The 25,098-nt window shown below is 29.5% G+C and overlaps 1 protein-coding gene across 3 annotated transcripts in view; it reads right to left on the bottom strand.

The window, feature by feature from the left end:
• Window positions 1-25,098, bottom strand: part of LOC124426980 (serine-rich adhesin for platelets-like) — a 163,368-nt gene that overhangs the window by 73,187 nt on the left and 65,083 nt on the right. For all 3 annotated transcript variants that reach the window (XM_046969342.1, XM_046969341.1, XM_046969343.1), the window contains exons 3-4: window positions 24,137-24,217; window positions 22,532-22,754 (exon numbers count right to left, since the gene is read on the bottom strand). In XM_046969342.1, coding sequence (XP_046825298.1) covers window positions 22,532-22,754; window positions 24,137-24,217 — 304 coding nt within the window. The remainder of the gene's footprint in view (window positions 1-22,531; window positions 22,755-24,136; window positions 24,218-25,098) is intronic.

A 25,098-nucleotide genomic window follows, 5' to 3' on the forward strand; every position in this document is an offset into this window, starting at 1 on the left:
TGACTATCTTCTTCTCTCGTATTTGCATATTATGCGGTAATGGTTAGATCAACGTCAAGATTATGCTTCATAAATTATTTTCTCATAGCATGCGTAAACAGTAGACTGTAAGGAAAATTTATGGGACGTTCGAGACATTAGGATTCTTATGGGACATTCGTTTTAAATCGTAATGCCTACTTTACGGTAAACGTATCCTGTTTCTCTTTGTTGTTACCTTGATGAGGATAAAAAGATGCGAAAGCTTTTAAATCTTTTTTAACGATGACGTTTTCGTTTATAGAAAACAAAAAATAAAATTAACAAAAAAAAAAGTAACAAAGAAAAAGAAAAAAAAAATACCAGACGAAAATTCTCATTAGAAATTATGTATACCACTCTACCGTGTATAAGCATTTAAATCATATCATTACTTGTTGTGAAATATGAATGTAAATATTAGAAAATTAACGAATTGATTCAATCTTTTACTTATTTACTTATTTACTTATTTATTTATTTATTTATTTATGTATGTATGCATGTATTTACATATCCTACATTAATATACGGATACATATAATATCTCTAATTACTTTTTTTTATATCAAGTAATCTCTTAATCAGTTTTCTTCATATATTTTATATACTAATTTAATATACTAATTAAATTGATTAAATTAGAAATAGACGTAGTAATTTTCAACATTAATTAACATATGCTTACTTATTTCATTAGAGAATTCGTTGTACAATTTCTAACGTATCTGTCTTAAATCTTTATTTATACAGATGTAGTACTGAATATATTATAATAAATGTGATTCTGTCTTCTTCAAAAAAAAAAAAAAAAAAAAAAAAAAAAAAAAAAAAAAAAAAAAAAAAAAAAAAGAATTGTCTCCATTGATATAATACACAAATAATAATAAATAATTTTATCGATTATTCTAAGAATAAATTTTCTTTCTACTTTAATCACTTCCATAATCAGAAACATTCATCGAATCCTTACGTATAATATAGTAGTACACGTAAAAAAAAAAAAAAAAAGAAAGAAAATATCATGCGTTAGTATTTGTGCGAAAGCACGTTTCGTCCGTCGGGCCGATAAACGCCGTCGCCGGTCGACCGGCGACGATAACATCGCGTGATTGACACCAACGTAGTGAGAGAAAGAGAAAGAGAGAGAGAGAGAGAGAGAGAGAGAGTGTGTGTGTCGACGGACGCGTACGATGAGTTATCGATTTCGCTTTCGATTGTGCACGAGTCTCCCCCAACGAACGCACGCACGTTCAGTTTTGTTGCTCCCTCGTATTTCACCCTCCTATGTATATACATATATATATATACATGTATATATACATCTCTCTCTTTCTCTTTCTCTCTCCCTCTCTCTCTCTCTCTCTCTCTCTCTCTTCTTCGTTTCTCCTGGTAATGAATTCCTCAGCAACGATTGGCAGTATCGCGATCGACTCGGTGCACATCGGTATGCGCAAAATTGAACAAGAAAAAATGTGAACGAACAATTCGTTAAAGCTAGATGCATCTTCTTTCGATTCTTTGTTTCTGTTATTCTCTATCTCTTTCTTTTTCTCTTCCTCTCCATCTCACTTCCTAACTTTCACTTTCTCTCTTTCTCACTTTCACTTTCTCTTTTTTCTTCTCCTCCGTCTTTCTTTCCCTCTTCATAAACAGATAATTTTTATTCTTTTAGTTATATTCGCATTCAATGGCGATATAAATATCCGATAATTGTAAAGAGTCACAAAACTCGACTTGAATTCTTTTTCCCTTTCCTTAATTTTTAATCTCTTACGTTTGTTTGCTATTGGAAAACTAACACATTTATTTCTTCTATTCTTACGAAAGTCGACGACGATTGTATGAATTACAACCAACACGAGTTCGATCGATCGATGATTTTTTTTCCTTCTTTTTTCTTTTCTTGTGTGTGTGTGTTTTTTTTCCAGGAAAAGCTAAATGCCATTTATTATTGGTGGGTGTTATATATGTGTCGAGGTAGTAGACTATTCAAGGTAGACGAGCGTGTCGACTTCGTCCAAAAGGGAAAGAGAAATCTTTCTAAGGGTTACCACCAATCTTACTTTATTTTCACCCTTATCCTTTATTTTCCTTTTTTCCCCCCGAAAGAAATGTGTTTGCAAATTATTCTAACGAACACCTGTATCACACGCACATTTTATATCTTGCTAGAGCTATCATTCGTACAAGATAAAAAAAAAAAAATAAAAAGGAAAAGAATTATATTTAATTATTAATTATTCTATAAATGCATAAACTTAAACTCAAGTAACGTAAACTTGAAGAGTTTCGTGAAGAATCGAAGGAAGAATATTGGAGGGAAATAAAAGAGGAAAAAATAATTAAATAAATAAAATAATATCATTAGAAACTTTCGAAGAGTTTAGAAATATAAATAAGGAAAAGATTCTTAATTTTGTTTGTTCGAATTTTTCATGTTGAATAAAAAAATTAAATAAATAATCCTTCAACCTTGGTGTAATTATTCAAATTAATAAGGTACTATTAAATCGCTTATTATTATTTAATTGTATGATTATTATTTAAAAATTTTCATTACATATCCTGATTAAAAAAAGCTACAATGAAACATTTTTATTTTTTATAATTTTTACTAAACTTATCCTTTTAACTTCATACACAGACACACACACACACACACACACACACAAAGAGAAAATAAAAAGAGAAAAATTAAGTCGTTTTGTCGAATCTAAAAAAAAGTTAGTCTGTTTTAAAGTACATCTATACAGTTTTGCTATACTGTATATACATACAATTTTATTTATCGACATAAATAAAATAACTTCATTAAAGTAACTCGTAATAAAATGTAAGAAGAATCCTGAAGGATCTGGGTGATGTGAAGTATCGTGGTAGCTGGCATTGTTCAAGGTTGTCAGCGACTCCTTCTTATCTTGGAGGACGCGCGTGACTGCTCGCGCGGAGGGTGCTGGCGTGTCTCAAAGTCTGAAATTGAGAGAAACGAGGAACGACGAGAAATGGAATGGGTAGTGGTTGGAGAGAAGAGGGGAAGGAGAGACGCAACCCAGACACGCTGTCCGACCGATAACGCTATTCTTCCAGATGAGGAGGACCGGTCGCCGTCGCCGTCGCCGTCGCCGTTGCCGACGCCGGTGGTTCTCCCTTTATTGTTAGATAGAGGAAGAAAGAAAGAAAGAGAGAGAAGGAGGGAGGGGGAGAGAGAGAAACGCAACGCTGATTCAAGAGAATCCTTCGATCGTATCTCATGTAAACGTGCAGATAACATGTGTGATAAAAAAAGAAATCTCCAATATAAGATTTATTATATACAGGAACGGTGATTTTTAAAGGATAATAATAATAATAATAATAATAATAATAATAATAATAATAATAATAATAATAATAATAATATATAAATAAAGATGTATGGAAATATAATGGTATAAAAATAACGTTTGAATTTCTTTAAGCTTATTCGTAATTTTATTTATATTTATTTAGTCACGATCACGCATGACATAATGATATATAATTTAAGATTTATTTATAGATAAAATGATTTCTGAATAGTAATACATACGGAAGAATTCTTAATGGGTTACTCCGAGTTAGATATGAGTATACTTGGCATCGCTTGGCTTTAATTATATAAACAGATAGAAAATACTTTTAAAAGAAAATTCCATCGTTAAAAGGTTAACATGAATAAGAAATTTAAATAGTAATAATTTCTTCGAGAAACAAAAAATATATATATATATATATATATATATATATATATATATATAATTAGAAGTAGATAAAGATAAAATTAGAATTTCTATGAACTTATTTATTTTTCTTTTAACTTTCTTAATGTAACATTCATAAAATTAGATGTCTGTATTCTACTCGTTCGTACATTACTTCATTAATTCATAATGAATCGTTACATTGTTAATTATTAACATTTGATTTTTATTCTCTTTTATTTCTATTAAATAATAAACATTAATAATATTTTATATTTTTTATTTTTTTTTTATTTTTGCACAATAATTTCTCTCCTTTAGTTATCTCCCGTACTCCCTTCTTACAAATTACCAGCGCCAATTTCTCTCCGAGTTACATCACTTCTAAGAGGAAAGATTCAAAAGGGGCTTATACGTTTCGATAGACCGGCTTGTAGTGGTTCTTTTTTTCCTTTTTTTCTTTTTTTTTTTTTTAACTTGTAATGTGTGAGATAAAGAAAAAAAAAGAAAGAAAAAGTAAAAAAAAAAAAAAGATATGAAGGAAAAAGTTAGAGCATTCTCTTTATCGAGATGTTCGAGGCAAGGGAAAAGGTTTGCCGTCGCGACGCAACGCTTCTACGGTCCTGGCTACCGGCGGACGTCGAAGTAGCCAATTAAAATCTCTTTGGAGTCTTTTTTAGTAAAGGCTCGACAGAATCGAGGTGGGACGGGCTAATGAATTCTGGTAGAGGGTGTCGGGACGTAAAGCCGGTTCGTAACGTGAACACGGCAGAGCTCTCGGTACTAGAGCCGATGCCAGACTGGTAGGAAGAGAGAGGTAGATAGATACAGAGAGAGAGAGAGAGAGAGAGAGAAAGAGAGATACCAGGATTCCTGGTGTACGATGCACCCGGCAGGCAGACAGGATCGATGCTTCCTGTCGCGGCTTGGAGCCCTTTAAGCGAACGACCGTCGTTCGTCTCGACGGTCGCACGTCGACCTACAGATGATATGTTCGATAATGATAATAATAATTATTAATGATTATCGATAAATCATGAGTTACGAGGGATGAACTCTTGTAAGAATATTTATACGATTAATATTTCGTACTTAATATTGTGTATCGTATTCATTTTTTGTTCTATTCGTTTTGTCTTCTTTGTTTTTTTTTTCCTATTTAATCACACTTTATTTTCTTTTTTCTTTTTTTCTTTTTTTTTTTTTTTTGATGTTTCTTATAAAATTTTTATAGGAATTAAAAATGGAGGAAGAAAGGAAAAAAAAACAGAAAAGAAATCGATCAATAATGATTCTTCTATGATAGATTGCAAGGGTTCATTTTTGTTTTGCCTTGTTTTTTTTTTTTATTTTATATATATGGAACATGTAACAATTATCGTCGATATACGAGAAATATTTTTTGGATCCTACATGTTTCATACTAAAATCGATTATGTATATCGAAAGTGTGATTATTTCGAATGATAATTAACGTGTAATTTTAGTTCGATCGGATTTTTATATTCAAATATAGCGATATATTTAAAAATTTATAAAGTCAAATATAAAGAAATATTAAATATAATTTTAAACATAACTATTTGAATATTTTCGAAATTTTTTTACGAAAGCGAATCGAAAATGGCAGATAAATATAAATTTCAAATTTCAATTTTTTCGATTTATACGAAAATAGATTTCCATCTATTTTCCTATTAAACTTTATAGATGATGTAAATATATGATATATCTCTACGTGCAGAAATTCGCATATATTTGTTTAAATGGTCGAGCGAATTGAAATTTATAGAAAAAATTGAGTTTAATACGGCTGTTAGTTTAAAAATGTTAGAAAAAAAAGAAAAAGAAAAACAGAAAAAAATCACATTCAAAAAATTAATCCTTTGAGTGCCAGAGATTTTTTTTTCTTTTTGATGTACATATACCTGTGCGGAAAAACGCCAGCGGTTATTATGCGTTTTTGCAATGGCGCGGTAAATACTTCAAAGTCAATCGTGTTTGGTACACATTGACATATAGAACGATATGACACTGTGCCGGTATATTGAATTATTTCAGTTTCACGTAAAAAAAAAAAAAAAAAAAAAAAAAAAAAAAGAAAAAAAGAAAAAACAGCAAATAAAAAAAAAACAAAAATTTTATTTCCACAGTTCATTGTAAATAATTCGAAACGAGTCGCGACAATGTTTCTGGCATTTTTTCGTATGTATGTACATGAAGGAATGTGATGGCGGTTAAAAAAGAAAAAAAAAAAAAAGAGAAGAAAAGAGATCGGAAAAAAAAATATATAAAATAGCGTTAGCCCTTAACGCGAACTTCTGAAATTTCCGCATAAAAATTCTGTTTATATCATTTACAATTTATTTTTTTGAATTTTGTTCCATGATATTATTCTTAAAATTGAAAAAAAAAAACATCCCATGAGAATTGGGACAATAACATTGTCTCAATATATGACTTAGGATGCGATTCCCTTAACTGTAATAATATCAATAAATATTATATATTATTATAATTATTATTATATATTATTATATATATTAGATACTAAAATGTTAAAACGAATTCCTCTGTCTCTTTCTTACATACACAAATACATTTTCACTTATTTACAAAAACAAAGAGAGAGAGAGAGAGAGAGAGAGAGAGAGAGAGAGAGAAAAGAAAAAGTCACAACAATAAAAGAAAAATGTTCTTTGTTGAAAAGTGATCGGTGGATCTTGGCACGAGGCAAGATCGGATATATCGAAGTAGTATAAGGGAGTTAAAGCCGAGGGTAGATTTATGGAAATTCGTTGGCTGCGGCTAAAAGGGCGGCACGAATTAGGTTCAAGGCGGATTGGGGAGGAAGGAAGGGGGAGAAAAAAATGTAGCTAGTACGTAGATATACACGGTTACGGTTCGATCTTTGATCTCCGGTTTAGAGGGGTGGTAGGATGAAGTAGGATGGGGGGTGGCAGAGGGTGGAGCAAAACGCGTGAACGGGCCGAAAGCATTGTTCTATCCTACAAAGTATACGTCTCGATTCAGGATTATCTGCATTTTAAATGGGCCCCAAAAGAGATCAAACGAATCCTGTTATTTTTCGGGATCCTTTTAACGCAAAATACGTTCCCGATACTTTCGTTTATATGAAACAGGTTAAACGATACATCTTGTTAACGTCTAAACGAAGATATTACCACGGTAACGTCTATCAAATACAAACGGGGGATAGAGGGAAGGAGCTTGTGAAATCCCTCCTAGGGGTTTCAATACGGCTCGCTAAGAAGTGAATTATGTCTTGTAAAATATTCGAATTTTAAACCATCGAAATGAACACGAATGTAAATTGTGTTTACATCTTAAACATGGTAAAATTATTGTCTCTAAGACTAATTGATCCTTCGTTAATCGAACAACAATAACATATTATTATTATTATTATTATTATTATTAGTATTCTCTCTCTCTCTCTCTCTTTCTCTTTCTCTCTTTTATTCTGTTTGTCTCTGTCTATGACCGACTATCTGTCTCTGTCTTTTCCTCTTTGTCACTGTCACTCTTTCTCTCTCTCTCTTTCTCTCTCTGTCTTTCTTTATTTATTTCTTCCTCGCTCTCTCTCTCTCTCTCTCTCTCTCTCTCTCTCTCTCTTTATTTATTTCTTTCTCACACTATCTTTCTTTTCGCAGCTTCAATTAGAGAGTAATGGACGCAAGGGAGTGGAAAGACGTTAGTATAAAAGGTGGTATACTAGGCATCCACTTTGATATAGTCGCTATTTTGCGCCTCTCCGACGGCTTATGTCACTTATGACATCCTGGCTATAGCACAGTCTGGTTAGGAACGCACCGCAGGAGAGAGGAGAAAGTCTACTATGTACGTGTCTCCATAAATGTTAATTAACAATGATTAGGACGCATCCCTCTTCCTGCTTAATGCCCAGTACCAGTAGTAGCAGTAACAGGACGAGCATATGTGGCTATTTTGGTCGGAGAGAGGGGGGAGAGACTGAGACAGAGGCAGAGACAAAGAAAGAGAGAGAGAGAGAGAGAGAGAGAGAGAAAGAGAGAAAATTAATTTATCGTACTCATGGGTCAAAGGTCACATTAGAGTATCGGAATGATATAAAAATTATATTTTCAATATGTTAAATGTCGAATAAATTCGACATGTATCATCGCATTCATCGAATATTTTCTATAATTATAGAAATATATGAAATGTTTTATAACCATTTCTGTAATATGTAATATTTCGAAAAGCGTTTGAAATATGCATATTATACAATGGGATAGATTTTTATTACTTCAGAAATAACAAACGGTAGAATAAATTGTGCAAAATGTCAGACATTACACGTGTAAAAAGCCGATATTACAGGAAAAAGGAAAAGAAAGAAAGAGAAATAGAAAAAGAAAAAGAAAGAAAACTCTCTCTTAGATTAGCTTGCATTTTAAAGTGCATTTCAGAAGTAATAAAAGCGTGAGCAACGTTCCAAGGGAATGCAAGCAGAAAATAATATTACAGTTGCTTCCGCTTGTTGTTATATAGCGGTTACAAATCTTCCTAATGTCGACAATCAAAGTTTATAAATATTTTATTTGATATCATATAACTAACGCAATTTACACAATTTTTTTTCACACATATTTACACATTTTTAAGAGTGATCTAAATAATTTTCTTAAAAAAAAAAAGAAACAAAAAGAAAAAGAGAAGAAACAAAAAAGAAAAAATTGAAATAGATGAAAACGAAAAAGAAAAAAAAAAGAAAAATAACGCACGACAGCCGTATCTATTTGTAAATAATTAACAAATATTCACGAAAATATGTAAATTCACGTGAATTACAGGTACTCGCATAAACATATAGACAATTTTTGAAAAAATACTATATTTCAAATAAATGATATATATATATATATATATAAAATGAGATAAAAAATGAGAGAGAAAAAAATTTTATCCAGTTTGAAATTGAATATTCTGTTGATTCACTATAAATGAAGCAATTCGAGAATTCTAAACACTTGTACATATATACATACACGCATACATACGTACATATATACATATACATATATATATATATATCTACATACATACATATGTATAGCGCATAAAGTAGCTGCTGCGCTGTTAACAACGACTACTGATAGATCTGGCATGGCTAGATCGTACTCGCGTGCGAGAGCTCGAGCACGCGTTACTCGTGCCGACGTAAAAGAGCTATTATTAGCCGACCACCTGTGCAACCCGAGGCAACTCTCTCTCTCTCTCTCTCTCTCTCTCTCTCTCTCTCTCTCTCTCTCTCTCTCTCTCTTTCCCTCACACTCTTTCTGTCACAATCGCGTTTGGTATAAGCGCTATCGACTGAGTTATTTCAGGTAAAATCGATCACTTTTAATGTTTCGTTCAAAATGAATAATATTAAAATTTTGTTGTTGAATAATATTTATAGGTGTACAAAATGATTTTTTTGGTTTCTATCATTCGTTTTCCTTTTCATCTTCATCCTCATTTTTTCTTTTCTTTTTTTTTTCTTTTTTTTTTCTTTTTTTTTTTTTTTAATGAAATCCAACGAAAATAACAGTACATCCCTTGTTACTTCTGTTTACTTCTGTTTTATAAAGATATAACGTATTTAAAATTTCTATGCAATATGCCATACGTAAAAGTGTGAAAGTAATGATGAAAATTTTGTTTTGTTAAACTACATGAAATAATAAAAATAAAACGTTAATGATCGTCGGAAGGATGAATTTTTATTTATATATTGCTTATTTCTTTCATATCGTTTATTACTATCTTTATTTTTCATTATATTGACTCTAATAGTAAGTTTTTCATATTGTTTTTAAGAGGAAGAAAAAGGCAGTACCGTTTAAGTGAGAGAAAACATAACACGTTTGTTTATCGACTAAGTATAGATTCTTATGCGAGTAAATGGCTTTCTTGAGGTACGGTCAAGAGGTCACCGTGCCTTGAAACGCAGAGAGTGACGTATGACGTGTACACAGATGACGTGTACACAAGATTCTAGTGTTTTTTCACGGTATTCTTATCATTGGTACGTAAGTACTTTATATTATTTTCCTTAATACTTGGTTTTATCAAGAGCTGTTAGAAAATATTTTATTATTAATTTCATCGCTATATTTTCTCAAGATTCTTTTTTTCTTTCATTTTTTTCTTTTTTTTCCTCTATTGTACCTACACGTAGGTATATAATTAATTTTACAATTTTCTTTTCTTTTTCTTAGATATGTAAGTACACATCTCAGAAACGCATCGGGAATATTTAAACACATTGGAATAATTAATAGTCGATAATTCTAGTGTTATACACACAACGAATAATAATAAACGTTGTTTGTAGATTCTTACTTTTTTATTCCATTATTCCATTCGAAAGAATTTAATTACAAGAGAAGATAAATAATATTTTTTTTCTTTTTTTTTTTTTTTTCTTTTTAATTTACTCTTGAACGTCTAGCAATGTTGTTATTTGTCGATATTAAAAAAAAAAAAAAAGAAGAAAAAAAAGAGAGAAAAAAAGAACATGTAAATTGTTACATTCAATTTTGCTTCGAAAAAAATATTATTACTCTTTTTTATGTTCCCTTTTTGTTTATTTCGAATCGGCCAATCGTGAAAACGAACGAAATTGTTGGAAAAATGTCGCCAGTAACACGATGGAGAAATCCAATAGGATATTTTCCAATTTTTAATGGCAACGATTATTCGCTCGAGGGCAGCTTCGTTAGAAAAACGATTTTTATTTTCTATATAGATGATTCACGCACGATTCACTTGTTAGTATCGATAAATAATGTCGCGGTAAATGCGTATGTCGTTTCTGAAGTACATGGAAATAAGTTATTTCGCTTCGTCGTTCGCAACAGATATTGGCGAGACGACGTAACCATTATTAATCATACTTAAGAAGACAGCCGGTAACACCAGTTCGATGATGATTTATCGAATCGAGAGTACAAAAAAAAAAAGAAAGGAATAATAATTATGGTGTCTATGCAACCATCACGTCGCTTCCAACGTTAATAAATAAAACTTTTTGATTCATATCTTTCGTATTTTTCTAACGAATTGTAATGTACATTTTGTTTAGTTTATTTGAAAATGAGTTTTATGTAGATTTCCTTTTTTTTCCTTTTTTCTTCTTTTTCTTCTTCTTTTATGAAAATAACGATCAGTTTCTAAGTTCAGACGAAAAAAATGAATATCCATTAAATTATATATGGCAGGACAGATGATCGAACTGCGATTTAAGATCAATGATCAATTTTTTCTAATAATTTATACAAGAATGTCTTATGAATCATTTTCTGAATTCTTCTTTTCTTTTTTTACTTTAAAAAAATATGAACTTGTTTTTTAATAAATTTTCTTATTTCACAGTTCTTTCTCTAATCAGAAGAAAAATTGTAAAATTAATATTGTGCGAGTATAGGATAGCAAATTTTTCAATAATAATTGCATTACCAAATGTAAAAAAAATTTTTATTTTTGCAAAGTATTGCGTTTCTAAAGAAGTAAAAAAAAAATTGAATAAATAAGAAAAAAGAAAAAAGAAAAAAGAAAAAAGAAAAGAAATATTTATTATTAGTCTTTTTAAAACTCAAAAGTCTAATTCGCTGTTTAAAAATTTATAAACAATAATTATTCCATCAATCGGAGAATAATATTTCGAATGAAAACATTAAAAAGAACAATGTTTAATATATCTTTAAAATGTTTTTAATTCTAATAAATATAATATAGGATATTCTCAAATGACTCTTAATAGTGTTAAACTTGAACACCCTTTATACATAGAAACAAATAAAAGTTAAAATTAAAATAAGTTTTAGATTTTCTTATTATTTTCTTATTATTTTAATAATATCTTTTTTTTTATATCACAAAAGAATATCCATAAAAAAAAAATTTTAATAATTAATCATTTTACGTTCAATTTTTTGCTCGATTAATTAAATACCCTTCTGTATGTTTTTTTTTTCACGACAGAAAGTAATTTACTTTTTGATTTGTTTCGAGTGGTGTCAGAAAATGTTAATTCGATTGGAAATTAATTTGTAGAGAACGTGCCTTGATTTTCTGCAATCCTATGCAAATTGTACAGAGAGATGGAGAGAAGGAAAGAGAGGGGAGAGAGAGAGAGAGCGAGAGAGAGAGAGAAGGGAGCGAGATCAAGGGGATTGTCAACGTTAATAGCGACAGGAATGGCGATAGAACGACGAATAATTAGGCTAATCAATCCAATCGCAAATTCCCTATGCACATGTCTGTTACTGATACACTTACATATATGATATTGATAACTGTATCAATTTTCTAAATACAAAGATTGGTTGAATTTAATTAACTAAAAGTATACGAACGATTGTTACAAATTATTTATAACAAAATCATTATAGCTATAAATTCAACATTTGTTTGTTTATTAAATAATAAAGATCTTGAAAAATATATAAAAGAAGAAAAAGAGAAAATAAAAAATTCAAGTCGATAACGGTTTACAATATTGTTTGATTCGTATATTTTATAGAATAACAATTAGATTAGAATAATAAAATAGACAATTAGATCAACAGATTGATGCAAAATAAATATTACAATTTGATTTCTGACGTAACTGACGTCAATGTTATTTCGTATATTTCGTATTAGAAAACGTAAGAAAGCAGAGTTTGGTTAAATCTAATGTAAAATATATTTAAGTATAAACAGGCATATACTAGAATATAATTGTGAAATTATCCATTTAATATGTTAAAAGAGGGAGGAGGTTAAATTAAATAAGTACGCTTCGTATGACGAAATAGAGGAGACCTTTAAGAAAACCTTGTGCCTTAAAGTACAAAGAACAAAGAATAATTCATAGTCGTAAGAGGATACAAAAGCTTTTTGAAAACACTTTTCCCCCTTATTCGTGCGCATCCATGAAATAAATTTAATTAATACAAATAATCTCTTGATTTCAACATTTCAAGATGTTTATAGACTTTGATGTATAGTCTTTGACAATGGTTTTAATTGGTTAGAAAATAATATCGTTCGTTCTTAAATATATTAAATTATTTATTAATATTCTTAACTATTTCGCGTACGTACGTGTGCGCATGCGCGAAAAATAGAGACAAAGAGAGAGAGAGAGAGAGAGAGAGAGAGAGAAAGAATTGATAATTTATATTCTATGTATGTCTGTATATATGTATGTATGTATGTGTGTATTTGCATATAAAATGCATCATATCCTATCTTTACATAAGATTATAGCACTTTGTTAGTCACAGAACACATAGTAATCGTATTAATAATAAAGTCATTAAATCTATTGTGATATAATAATGTCTCCTTAATACTATACAATACCATACCTTTCGTAACTTCCGTACGTGTATATATATTATATATGCTCTATTTCCATAGTTGACAAGATTCACGAGATACATTTTTCTATCTTGATGCTCCAATTGATCAAACTATTTGATAACGTTACTACACTAACCGGATCTTCTTTTCAATGTCTTTTATTCTCTTTGTCTGACTCCAATCGGTATCAACATATGTAAGTTTATAAATTTGTATTACCTTTGATGTATGCAAATTTGATCGAAGCAAATATCGAAATATTCTCCAATATTCTTATTATCTTTCTTCTTGAAAGAATTTAAAAAAAATTGTTCATCAATTTTTATGTATATTTCGTCATATAAGTAACCTTGAATACGTAGTATGACGTATTTGATGTACATTTAATGTAGATACGTACATGAAGATTCTTAATATTTTCTTATTTGACAACGGTCTATAGGAAAGATATTCTCTTTCGTAATAAATTCCTTTTTCTCGTTATATATATTTGAATTTTTTCAACGAATCATACACTTCATTCATTCCATCTATTAGTTAATAGATTTTTTATCTTTTGATAAAAAGTTATTAACTAATATTTCGCTAATCAGTGTTTACTTCCATTCGTTGTTCTTTACCAAAATATTCTGATTTCATCGACTTTAATCACGATTCTTTTTCTAAATCATCCAATGATTTCTTAATTGATACGTTAATTGATACTAATTTTATATCGATAATATCTCTGAAATGTCGTTGCTAATTCTATATAATTTTCTTAATCATTCTGATTTTCTACAATTCTTTTGAATTTTTTGATCGTCCAAAGTATCCTTTAACCAGATTTTTTTCAATATTATCTTTTTAGTTTCTTTTTTCTTTTTCTATTTTTTTTCTATAATTTCTTCACTTTCTCATTGTGATACTAAAAAAAAAAAAAAATTATATTTTCATTTTATCGCAGTTGTAGACGCGTTAACGTATCAATTAATATACTCATTCGTAAATCTTTTCGTTCAATTTCGATGGATTTGTTTTATTCTTTTTAAAGAATATATTTTAAACTTATTCCGAGTATACATGTTTTTTTTTCTTTTTGTTATTTTACACGAGATACATTTAGTTTTTCTTTTTTTATTTCGTACGAATATAGTACTCGTAGATCTTTCGTCTAAAGGAATGGTATGGTTTTTGCAAAAAAGTTCTCATGAAATCAATATGAGGTTTATTACCAGTCCCACATTTCCTTCGTTTTAAGGATATAATATTGTCCAGCGTTTGTGTTAAGCAATGATTTCGAGTATACGTTGTTGCATTTATAAACTCTGTTCTTGCTGTTAAACTATATGGTAGTTTACGTTAGAGTAGTAGAATAGATCTATAGATCTAATAGTAGAATAGATCTATTAGACAGCGATTCTGCTCTCTCCAGACACAGACCATTTTCCTAGAAAATTATGTTATAAGGATAATTCTATGATTATCCCTTTCTCTCGTTAGGAATTGCATAAATTCATCTGATAAATACTTGTTTGCAATTGTCATACTTATTCGCAGTTCTCTCATTGAATAATGTCCGATAGCTGTTTTTTTTTATTCTTACTTTATGATCTTTACATCCGTGAAAGATGTTAAATTATTTTTTATTTATTTTTTTTTTTGTAACTACTGTTACTTCCACGTATCGAGGAGGTTTTGTCATCAATGAAAATGGATAAATACTTCGTTTATCTATTAAATATTTAATTTGTAACGAGTCCTAATATATCTTTTTTTTTCTTGTTATATTTAAATAGTTCAGTTGTATTTGTCGCATACGTAAAATATTGTGACGTTTAATATTGTAACGCAATATACATCACGAATGTTTAATGTTGTAACGTAATATACATTACGGATGTTTAATATTATAATGTAATGTACCTGAAATATGAAACGTCCGAAAGAAAATTTGGATGTTTGAACAACTAAGAATTTCTTTCGTTCCAGTTACTATATCGTGTTACTTTTTGATCGTTTTATTATTTATTTTTTATAAATTTAAATTTAGATGTGTTTAATTTCGATATCATTCGATAAGATGTTTATCAGGGATACGTTTTTTATTACACCCTTTCATTATAGCTTTCGTTACAACAAGCACGTCTTTTTTATGTTCTTTCCTTCTTCTTCTTCTTTTTTTTTTTTATGATTACGATGTCGTTATAAAATATAATTTCGTACTAATGTTTAGTATATTAATACCTTTATCATATTTAAATTTATCATATATAATATATCAATATTTTGATATAATTATTTTCAAATGTCATTAATGTATTATCATAATGTTTAATAATATATCATAATATATTACAATATTAGCATATCCAAATTCTCATATAAATAATTATCTTATTAACAAAATGAAATATATTTATAAGTTGAGAGTTCTCTTATTAATTTATTCGACAGGCTATTTAGACATTATCGTATTATGGCAATTTAGAAAATGTTGTTTTAACAGTTTTAATAGTTTATGATAGAAACGAAAGAACAAGTATGGAAGGAACTTTTAATTCGTTCCAAAATCGATCACCTATCTGTCTTCTCTTTGTTTGTTCGAACTTTCGAACCTCGATCGATACTCTCGTACGTCGAAAGAGAAAGAGAGAAGGGGAGGGAGAGAGAGAGAGAGAGAGGGATGAAAAGGGACCGCGAGAACTTCAAAGGGCCACCCTTTTCGTATAGCCGAATTGTACATATTTGTCGATGTCGGTTGCAGTTTGGCATGCAAATTGCTAAATCGCTGTCGCTAAATCTTGCGAGAAGGTTTCCTATGTTCGCACAATCAAAAAAAAAAAGAAAAAAAAAAAAATTAAAAAAAAGCCAATACTTTTCGCAAATAAATTGTTAACAATAAAATAGATAGACAAATGGTTTTTTTTTCATTGATCCATACGGCTACAAATATCGTTATTGGGTAAAAAAAATTTTTCTTTATAATATTTTTATAAAAGGTATAAACATATTACGATTAAATATTTTGTTACTTATAATTTTCATGAAAATATTATAACTATCGTTATATCAGATACTATCGTGATTCATTCAATTATCACTCGTCTAATAATAATCTCTTAAGTGAGACACGAAAGAGAGAATTAATACGGAAAGAAAAGAGAAAAAAGACAAAAAAAAAAAAGAAAAAAAAGGAAAGAAACAGAAAAAAAAAGAAAAAGATACATAGATTTTAACTATACTCTAACTAAATTCAACAAGATGAAAGAGACAGTGTGTCGTTCTATTACGATCACGAATCTGTCGCACAGCATGAGTCATATATTTATAGCCGACAAAGTATCCCCCCAGTCGACGTAAGTACTTACAGACAAGATTTTTCTCTAGTCACACGAAGGTCGACCGGTCGTCGTCGATTCGCAATAACGAGTCAACCCGTTAAACGTTCCGTCGTCGAACAATTATCCTCTTATTCCTTTTTGCTTATCGTTTTTCTTGTATTTCTTATGTATAAATATATATATATATATATTTCTTTTTTTTTTATTTTTGTTTGTTTTGTTTTACATTTTTCTATTCTTTCGACGTTTCTCTTTGGCTTTCAGAAACGCGGAGAATGTTTCTCTCTCTTTCTCTTTCTTTTCTCTTTTTTTTTCTTTTTCTTTATCTTTATCTTTTTCTTTTCCTTTCTCTCTTCTTTCTTGGACATTCGCAGTTTCCGCCTTTACGAATGACAGATCCAGCAGGTGGTTAAGGGATTATAAACGTAGACGTAACTACACGTTACCGGTGAACGCGAGTCACCAAGCCAGTTTACATGCATGCCTTCCGGCGAATAACGTCCAAGCGAAATAACGTAAACGTCAAACATAAAGTCAATATTTCAACACGTGTTCTTTCAAAATCACGCCGATTAGCGATTTTAATATTTTCATGAGTTTGCCCGTTTATCGCCTCCCTCCTCCCTCCTTCCCCCTCTGTATCCTCCTTTAACTTAAAGATAATGTTGAATATAAAAATGAAATTATATGTACAAGAGAAATTTTCTTTTTTCTTTTTTTTTTTTTCATTGTTTCATAAAATTATTGTCGAATATAATTTTCGTGCTTATGCTTTTTTTTTGTTTTTTTTTTTTCTTTTTCCTTAGACTTCGATCAGCAATAGATATCTAACAAATGTAACAAATAAGTATTGTATTCATAATTAAGTACAGAATCAAAAATAGAAATATATTACATATAATATGTAAATAAATTATTAATAAATAAATTAATAATAAATTCTTATGATATAAATTTCTTTCCCATTGTTTCTAGAATAGAACCCACATACTCTTCCCATTTAATTGGCATTACTTTTTGATCATTTTCTTTCTTCTTTTCATAAAATTAAAAATAACGTAGATATTCGAAATGGTAATAGTCATTGATTTATCCTATAAAATAAATAATTATAAATATATATATATATATATAATCTATTATTATTAATCACTTTAACTGTTATTGTTCTCGTTAATAATTAAAAATATAAAACAAACGTTCGAGATTTGTTCATGCATCTTCTACGATTAAATTCCATGACGAAAGATTTCCTGACTCCTGTCAATCGATTTTCAACAATGGATGCTCCATAACTTTTGTCTGAAAATACTTTTGTATCGAAAGCAGCTAACACTTCTAGAGAATATATATACTTTTTTCTGTTTTTTTTTTTTTTTTTTTTTTTTAATCGGGTGAACAAACGAACAAAACTATAAAATGTACGCCATGGGTAAACCATAGCATACGTTTTTACGAACACTAACATAGACGCGACGGTACTGCAGCTTGGAGAATCGGTTTTTCTTCGATCCGTTGACTTTCCCCGCGCGATAGCGACACAATGGAGGCAGGTCCAATGAAAAATTTTTTTACACTGGATACGCTCTCTCAGTACTAAAAAAAGAAAAGAAAAGAAAAAAAAAACGAACCTCATCCTTGAAATAAGAGAGATCATTTTCACAAACGAAAAGTATCGTGTGTATTTATCGACTTCTTTTTTATCTCTCTCTCTCTCTCTCTCTCTCTCTCTCTCTCTCTCTCTCTCTCTCTCCCTCTGTGTGTGTGTGTGTGTGTGTGTGTGTGTGTGTGTGTGTGTGTGTGTGTGTGTGTGTGTGTGTGTGTGTGTGCGTGCGTGCGTGCATGTACGTGTTTTACTTTTTTCCAACATCCTACAACATTCCTAAATCCATTTATATCGATAATAAATAAATAGTTAATAATTAATTAATATTTATATAGTGATTCATAATTTTAATATTATTGTTGAATTAATTGTATATATTAAATAATAAGTAATAATTAATTAAAAATAGTTACACAATAATCATATAACTATAATTACTTACGTTCACTTTGGAACTACTCCATGATTTATCATTTTATTAAATACGTTAATATTCGAATAAGATTAAATATTTAAAATTAACAAAAAGAAAAAAAAAAGAAAAAAAAAAAAGATAGGAAGAAAGAAAAAAAAGAAGAAATCAAATCATCAATAATCGAATAGAAATATTTAATTTAATTGTCTAATCGGATATATTTTTTTGCCAGTATCATCTCTGTGATATATATATATATATAAAAAATCTCGAGAACGAAAAATTGAAATAAATCGAAATTGCATACAAACATAAAATGATCTTTTATATTGGTGTATTTCTTTACGACATTGGGAGAAAGTGAAATCGAAAATGAGAATGAAAGTTCGCGAAAGGGTTACGAGGAGAGAATTGACGTCGTTTATTGCTTCTGTCAATCAATGCAGCTGAGTTTACCGTCGAACAAGAGAGAGAGAGAGAGAGAGAGAGAGAGAGAGAGAGAAGGAAGGAGTAACAAAAAAGGGTTGCCCTTTTCTGTCCTTTTTGCGATCACTATCCCACCTGCCTGACTGCCAGTCGTGTATCGTTCACTAAAAGCACAAGAGGAGACTGTATTTCACGAAAAAGCAAGTTGTAATTTGGTGCGAATGCTAAACGATAACCGTTTCCTTTTTTTTTCCTTTTTTTTTTTTGCGAGAACGGAAATCTAGACACCGATCGATCGATCCTGTCGCGACGAAATTTTGATTTTATCGCTACGATTTATATCGATCGTACTTATCACCCGACCCTTTCGACGTTACTCTTTTCTAACCTGTCGAATTTTCGTCTCGTTTTACTTTTTTCATCGAAATACACACGCGAAAGTTATAATCTGACTTTTCTCTCTCTCTCTCTCTCTCTCTCTTTTCTTTTTATTTTTTTTTTGACTGGAACGAAGCTGACTTTGTCGTCCTCACGCCTCTCTATCCCTCTCCTACTACTTTTACTGTTTCAGTCAAAATTTCAAAATTTCAAAGGAAATGTTTGTTGTTACACCCGATACAATCGTCGAGATATAAATAGAGACGATACGCATTATGAATTTTAATCAATTATCATCGTTGATTTTTATTTTATTAATTGTTCGCGATTGGCGTTAATTAATCATAATTTTTGAATTTGTTTTTTTTTTTTTCATATTAGAAATCGACAATTTTATCTAGATCAATAAGATGGCATATAAGCGATCTTATCTTTTGCTTATCAACGAATGAACTCATTGGATTTATTTCTGTTTTATTATTATAATATCGAATTATATAGCGTTTTGCATATTTTTAAAAGTATGAATAAATATTTCGATCTTTCTTAGAACAAAATAATGTAACACTATTTCTTCTATTTTTATTATATATATTTTTTCTCTCTTCTCATTATAATTTGAATTTTATTTAAGTTTAGCGTCACTTGGATTGGAATATTTTTTCGTTTTTACGAAATTCAAGATCCAAAAATGCGTTTCAAGTCAAACGTAAGTAAGTAAGTAAGTAACTAAGTAAATAAGTAAATAGTATTTACGTACTTACATATGTATGTAAGTGAAACAAAAGACGTAGGAGTAAGTAGTTCTTGATTTTTGAAAAAGAACGTCTCTCCAATTAGCGTTCTTTTTAGAAAAAAATGTTTACGTCGCAAAAGGCGGCTCCAGTTTGTCCCTCTCATTCCTCTTTTATTCGAACTTATGTACGTTCGTCTAAAGTAGTTATTCTTAACGGTACGACCGGCCGAGGAAGGTAATGAAGGGATTCATATAATCGCAAGAGCGAGGTACCTTATCAAGAAGCGGCATTATTCGCGTCTCTACGGTGTGCCTCATTAATTAAAAAGCGAGAAAAGAGAAAAAATGAAGGAGGTAAGCAGAAAAGTCTTTTGCTCGATGAAAGTTACTCGTCTCTTAACCTTTTGCATTGAAACCAGGAAAGTCCAGTTTAATATAATCTATATATATATATATATATATACAAACACACACATATCTTTTTTTGATTTAATTATTAGTAATTAAATTAGTAATAAAGTTAGTAATAAAATTAGTAATTAAATTAATTAGATTTATATTTTGAATATATACGTTTACTTTGAGTCTATTGCAATTTATTGTTGTTTAATTTAAATGTTTTAATCTAATTGTTAAAAGTCTGATTTATGAAATTCTATATATATATATATATATATATATATATATATATATATATATATATATATATGTCGGGTTTACGAGATGGCAAATTTTTATCTTTTCATAAAACAAGGTTGCAAATTTTTATCTAGGAAATGAAAAGAAAAATGATAAAAAATTTTAAGAAAAATTATTAAGAGAAGTTAAGTAAAATATTTTTTCTTAGTAAGATATAATTTTTCATACAAGACTTATTCGATTACAGGGAGATATTATAATATTTATTATTATTATTCTTTTTTTTTTTAAATAAAAACCTATATGTTTTATAATAGCAATATATTCTACATAAAAAAAAAGAAAAAAAAAACAGAAAGAAGAATGCAAACAAATAATTCTTGTCTGAAATATTTTTCTATCCATCTTGAATTTTTCGAGCTGTTTAACAAAGTATTTAATACACAGAGTTGACCTAAAAAGTTTAGATTAAATATAAAAAGATCACAAATGCCGTATTTTTGAGATAAAAAAAATCCATAAACCTTTGTTTTATAATAAACATCCGATATATAAGAGTTTATTTATATTTCGATATGATATCGTGATTAAGCGCATTCAATATCAACAAGATAAACGAAATAAATATTTATATTAAAGCATTCATTTCTTGTTTAAACAAGAAGAAAAATAATATATGTCGAAATTGGCTGCTGCAACGGTAGAACTAACAATAGCAATAAATAAAAAAAAATTAAGAAAAACAAAAAAAAAGAAAAATGAAATTGTTTGTTCGATTACGAGTGCCTGCAATAAAATCGTAGAGAGCGGAAGAGATTAATTAATCGACTGCATACTTCTCTTTGTGATCTGAACAAAGAGGAAAAGAAAGAGAGAAAAAGAAAAAAAAAAGGAAAAAAAAAAATAAGGAACAAAAAAAGCAAGGTCGATGGTGTCCTATTGTCAATATAAGTTAACGATATCATTACAATTTATGTGTCGTATCTAACACAACATGATCACGAAATTATCGGGATTATGTCCCGTATCGGGGCACAGATTACATCCTGTCTGGTAAGAGTAACGAGAATGAAAAAGAAAAAAATGACAGACGATAAGAAGCATAAAATGAATGGGTACGATCGACGATCGTGGTAAGAGGGGAATGGGGAAAGGATTAAAATAGAAGTGAATTAATCGCCAACGTAAATGTCGTAGGTGTCGACATCACGAAGGTGTCTTATAAGTTAGTGAAAAGGCCTAGCTAGGAAGAGTAGATGAGGGTGCGGAAGGGCGGGGAGGAGAGGGGAGGGAGGAGAGAGGCTTCTATAAAGTTGGCACGTCGACTTTCCCTGGGATTTCATTAAGTCGTTAGAATTAACGTTCTCTTTCTCTGTCTCTGTCTTTGTCTTTGTCTTTGTCTTTGTCTCTCTTTCTCTTTCTCTCTCTTTCTCTCTCTCTCTCTTTCTCTTTTGTAAACGAATGGGTACCGCACACAAAACGTCGTTAATTTTGAAATAATCGCCACGTATCGGCTCGTGCACAATTCCCTTCTCTTATTCTAAGAGGAGAGAGAGAGAGAGAGAGAGGAGCTCGGGCGATCCAATTTGGTATGGAAATCCTACTTCGCCCTATCGAGGAAATCAATTACGTCTAATGAATACAACATGAAGGGTGTAAAGGGTTTAGCTATTAAACCGCATGCATAGAGAAAATAAAACGATAGTCGACTTACTATCATACATCAAATCGTTGTTCTTATTCGAGATATTTTTAATCTATTTTCAAATATTAAAAGTTTTTGTCTATTCTTTTAATATTAAAAATTTTTATCTATTCTTTTAAAGTTCTTTAAAAAGGTTACGCATGAGAAACTTTAAAAATCAAAAAAAAAAAAAAAAAACTTACCTTCGCAGGATCAGACTTTTCCGATTGATCGTTGAAAGTCTGTGACCCTCGGGACATCGTGTTTCTTCGTGATATCGTTGTGCCATCTTGCGAGGGGCGCACGAATTCTATTCTTCCACCCTCTACGACAATATTGGGGGCTGGTGGAAAGTTTTCTGTGTTACCGACGGTATCGCAATAGCCCAAAAGCCCAGCCTTCTCTCCATAGAGAGGGTGGATTTGTCTGTAACGGTCGGTAAATGTATATCAAAGGGTTGTTGTTAATACATATTATGCAATTAAAATAATACACATAATATCGTAGCTTTTGTGATTTTTTCGATTATCTTCTTTGTAAATTTTTATTCTTTTATGTTTTTTCTCTTTTCTTTCTTTTTAAATTCCGATAAATTCTTAACCGTTTGATCAATTCCAATTGATTGCCCACGTGAACCTATTATAATTAACTTATAATTTTTTGTTTTGTTTATAACGATTTATACGAAATAAAAATCATAAAGGAAAAGGTTGAACTCCATAGATCACTTTATAAAGAAGAAATTAAAAAGTTAAAAAGATAAATGAGTTGGGTGTAAAGGAGAGAAAGAGAGAGAGAGAGAGAAAGAAAGAGAATTTGTAAGATGTCGGTTATGTTCATTAAAAAAAAAAAAAAAAAAAAAAAAAAAGGTTACCAAAGAACAAAAATTAGCGCATACGATCGAAATTAACTCTGGCGCCAACGCGGACGTTATAATAAATTTTAAACACTTCTATTTGATGGACCGCGAAATGAATAGAAATAAAATATCTCATAAAAATGTTGTTTTGTTACCTCTTTAAAATAATCTAAAATATTCGTATGCCAAAATCTAGAAAGTATAAAAAGCATACATTTGCAAATAAGAGATTATTCTATACCAAATATTTGAACAATTTCTTTAAATTATTATCATACAAATTATTAATCAGATCTATTCTAACAATATCTCAATATCTTAACAGTTAGATTTAATTAGACATAAGTATAAGTCAAAATAAACTCATAAGTAAAAATTAAATTTCAAGGAGATATCTTTTTAATTTCTTTTTTTTTTTTTTTTATTCCAGTTATTAAATTAAATTATATTCAAATTTTTATTTATTACGGGTTTAATAGAACTTTTTTGTTGTTAAACTTAATTTATATATTCGATATTTATTGCAAATATATATATAAGAAATAAATATTTTTATAACTTACAGTGGCTCATTATATTAATTAGTACTTTTTTTCGTACTGCTGGACTTATGGTTTATGTGGTTCCTTTCTTTTTTTATTTTTGATTTCAAAACCACTCGGAACGAACATTTCGCGTAAATCGGAGAAGAGCGAGTATGTATGTATGTACATATATATTACTCCCTTTTTAGCCTTTGAACTTTTTTATTACTTTTATTGGCATATTTGTTAATAGAAAAGAAAAAAAAATGAGAAATTTAATGCTCTTCAATAGTTCGAATAAATTTTGAAAACGATATACCAATATCCATTTTTTCTTTTTTCTTTTTGACAAACGACTCCTCTTTTACGTATAAACAAAACTGCAGAAAAAGTAAAACAGATGAAGAAAAAAAAAATTGTCTTACCTGGGGGACGGTATTGGCCGAGGTTTATCCAGTGCCAAGTCTGAGTTGAGGGGCGAATCAGTTCCGCGGCCACTGGAAGCCCTACGAAAAGACAATTAGGTATCATTAGTTCGATCGCGGAAGTAACTCCGATAACAACGATTCGTCTAGCTAAGCTAATGTCACCTGAGTTCAATGACCTCTGTACACCCAAGTTAAGATCTGTCGACTTTGCTTTAATATAATTATATATACATATATATATATATATATATATATATATATATATATATATATATACATATATTATATGAGGATGAAAGAATCCAAAGAGCAAATATAAATATTTAACAATGTGAAAATGCATCATGAAAAATGAACTGAATACGTGAATGGTTACTCGACCAGATATACTCATATTATATTATTAGACGAGAAATAAATAAATACTATGTGTGAATGTGTGTGTGTGTGTGTGTATAAATTTATGTTTTTAAAAATACTACATATATTTTTGTAGTAATAAATATATAATGAGGGGTTGAATTAAATGAAAAAAGAAAAAAAAAGGGAGGAGAGAACAAAAAAAATTGGATGATTTAAATAAAAATCAATGGTCGAATAAAAAGGTTCGCTCAAATATATATAATATTCTATAAGTATAAATAATGAAGAATTTTTCTCTGAAAAGTTTCAAATTTCGAGGAAAAATTTAAATATATAGATGTACATACACACACACATTACATGCATACATATATGTATGTATATATGTATATACAATATTTATGTAAGGATGATATTCTATTCCATGGAAGGATTAATAAATTGCTGATAAGTAGAAACAAAAAAAATAAAAAGAAATAAAAGAAAAAAAAAAAACAAGAAAACAAATAAAAGCAAAAAAGCACGTGTCCTATAAATTTTATACGAGTTAAAAGGGGGAACGAAAAAAAAAAAGAAAAAGAAAAAGACAAAAAAAA

Source organism: Vespa crabro, chromosome 9, assembly GCF_910589235.1.
Source record: "Vespa crabro chromosome 9, iyVesCrab1.2, whole genome shotgun sequence".
In the NCBI taxonomy this organism is placed as follows: domain Eukaryota; kingdom Metazoa; phylum Arthropoda; class Insecta; order Hymenoptera; family Vespidae; genus Vespa; species Vespa crabro.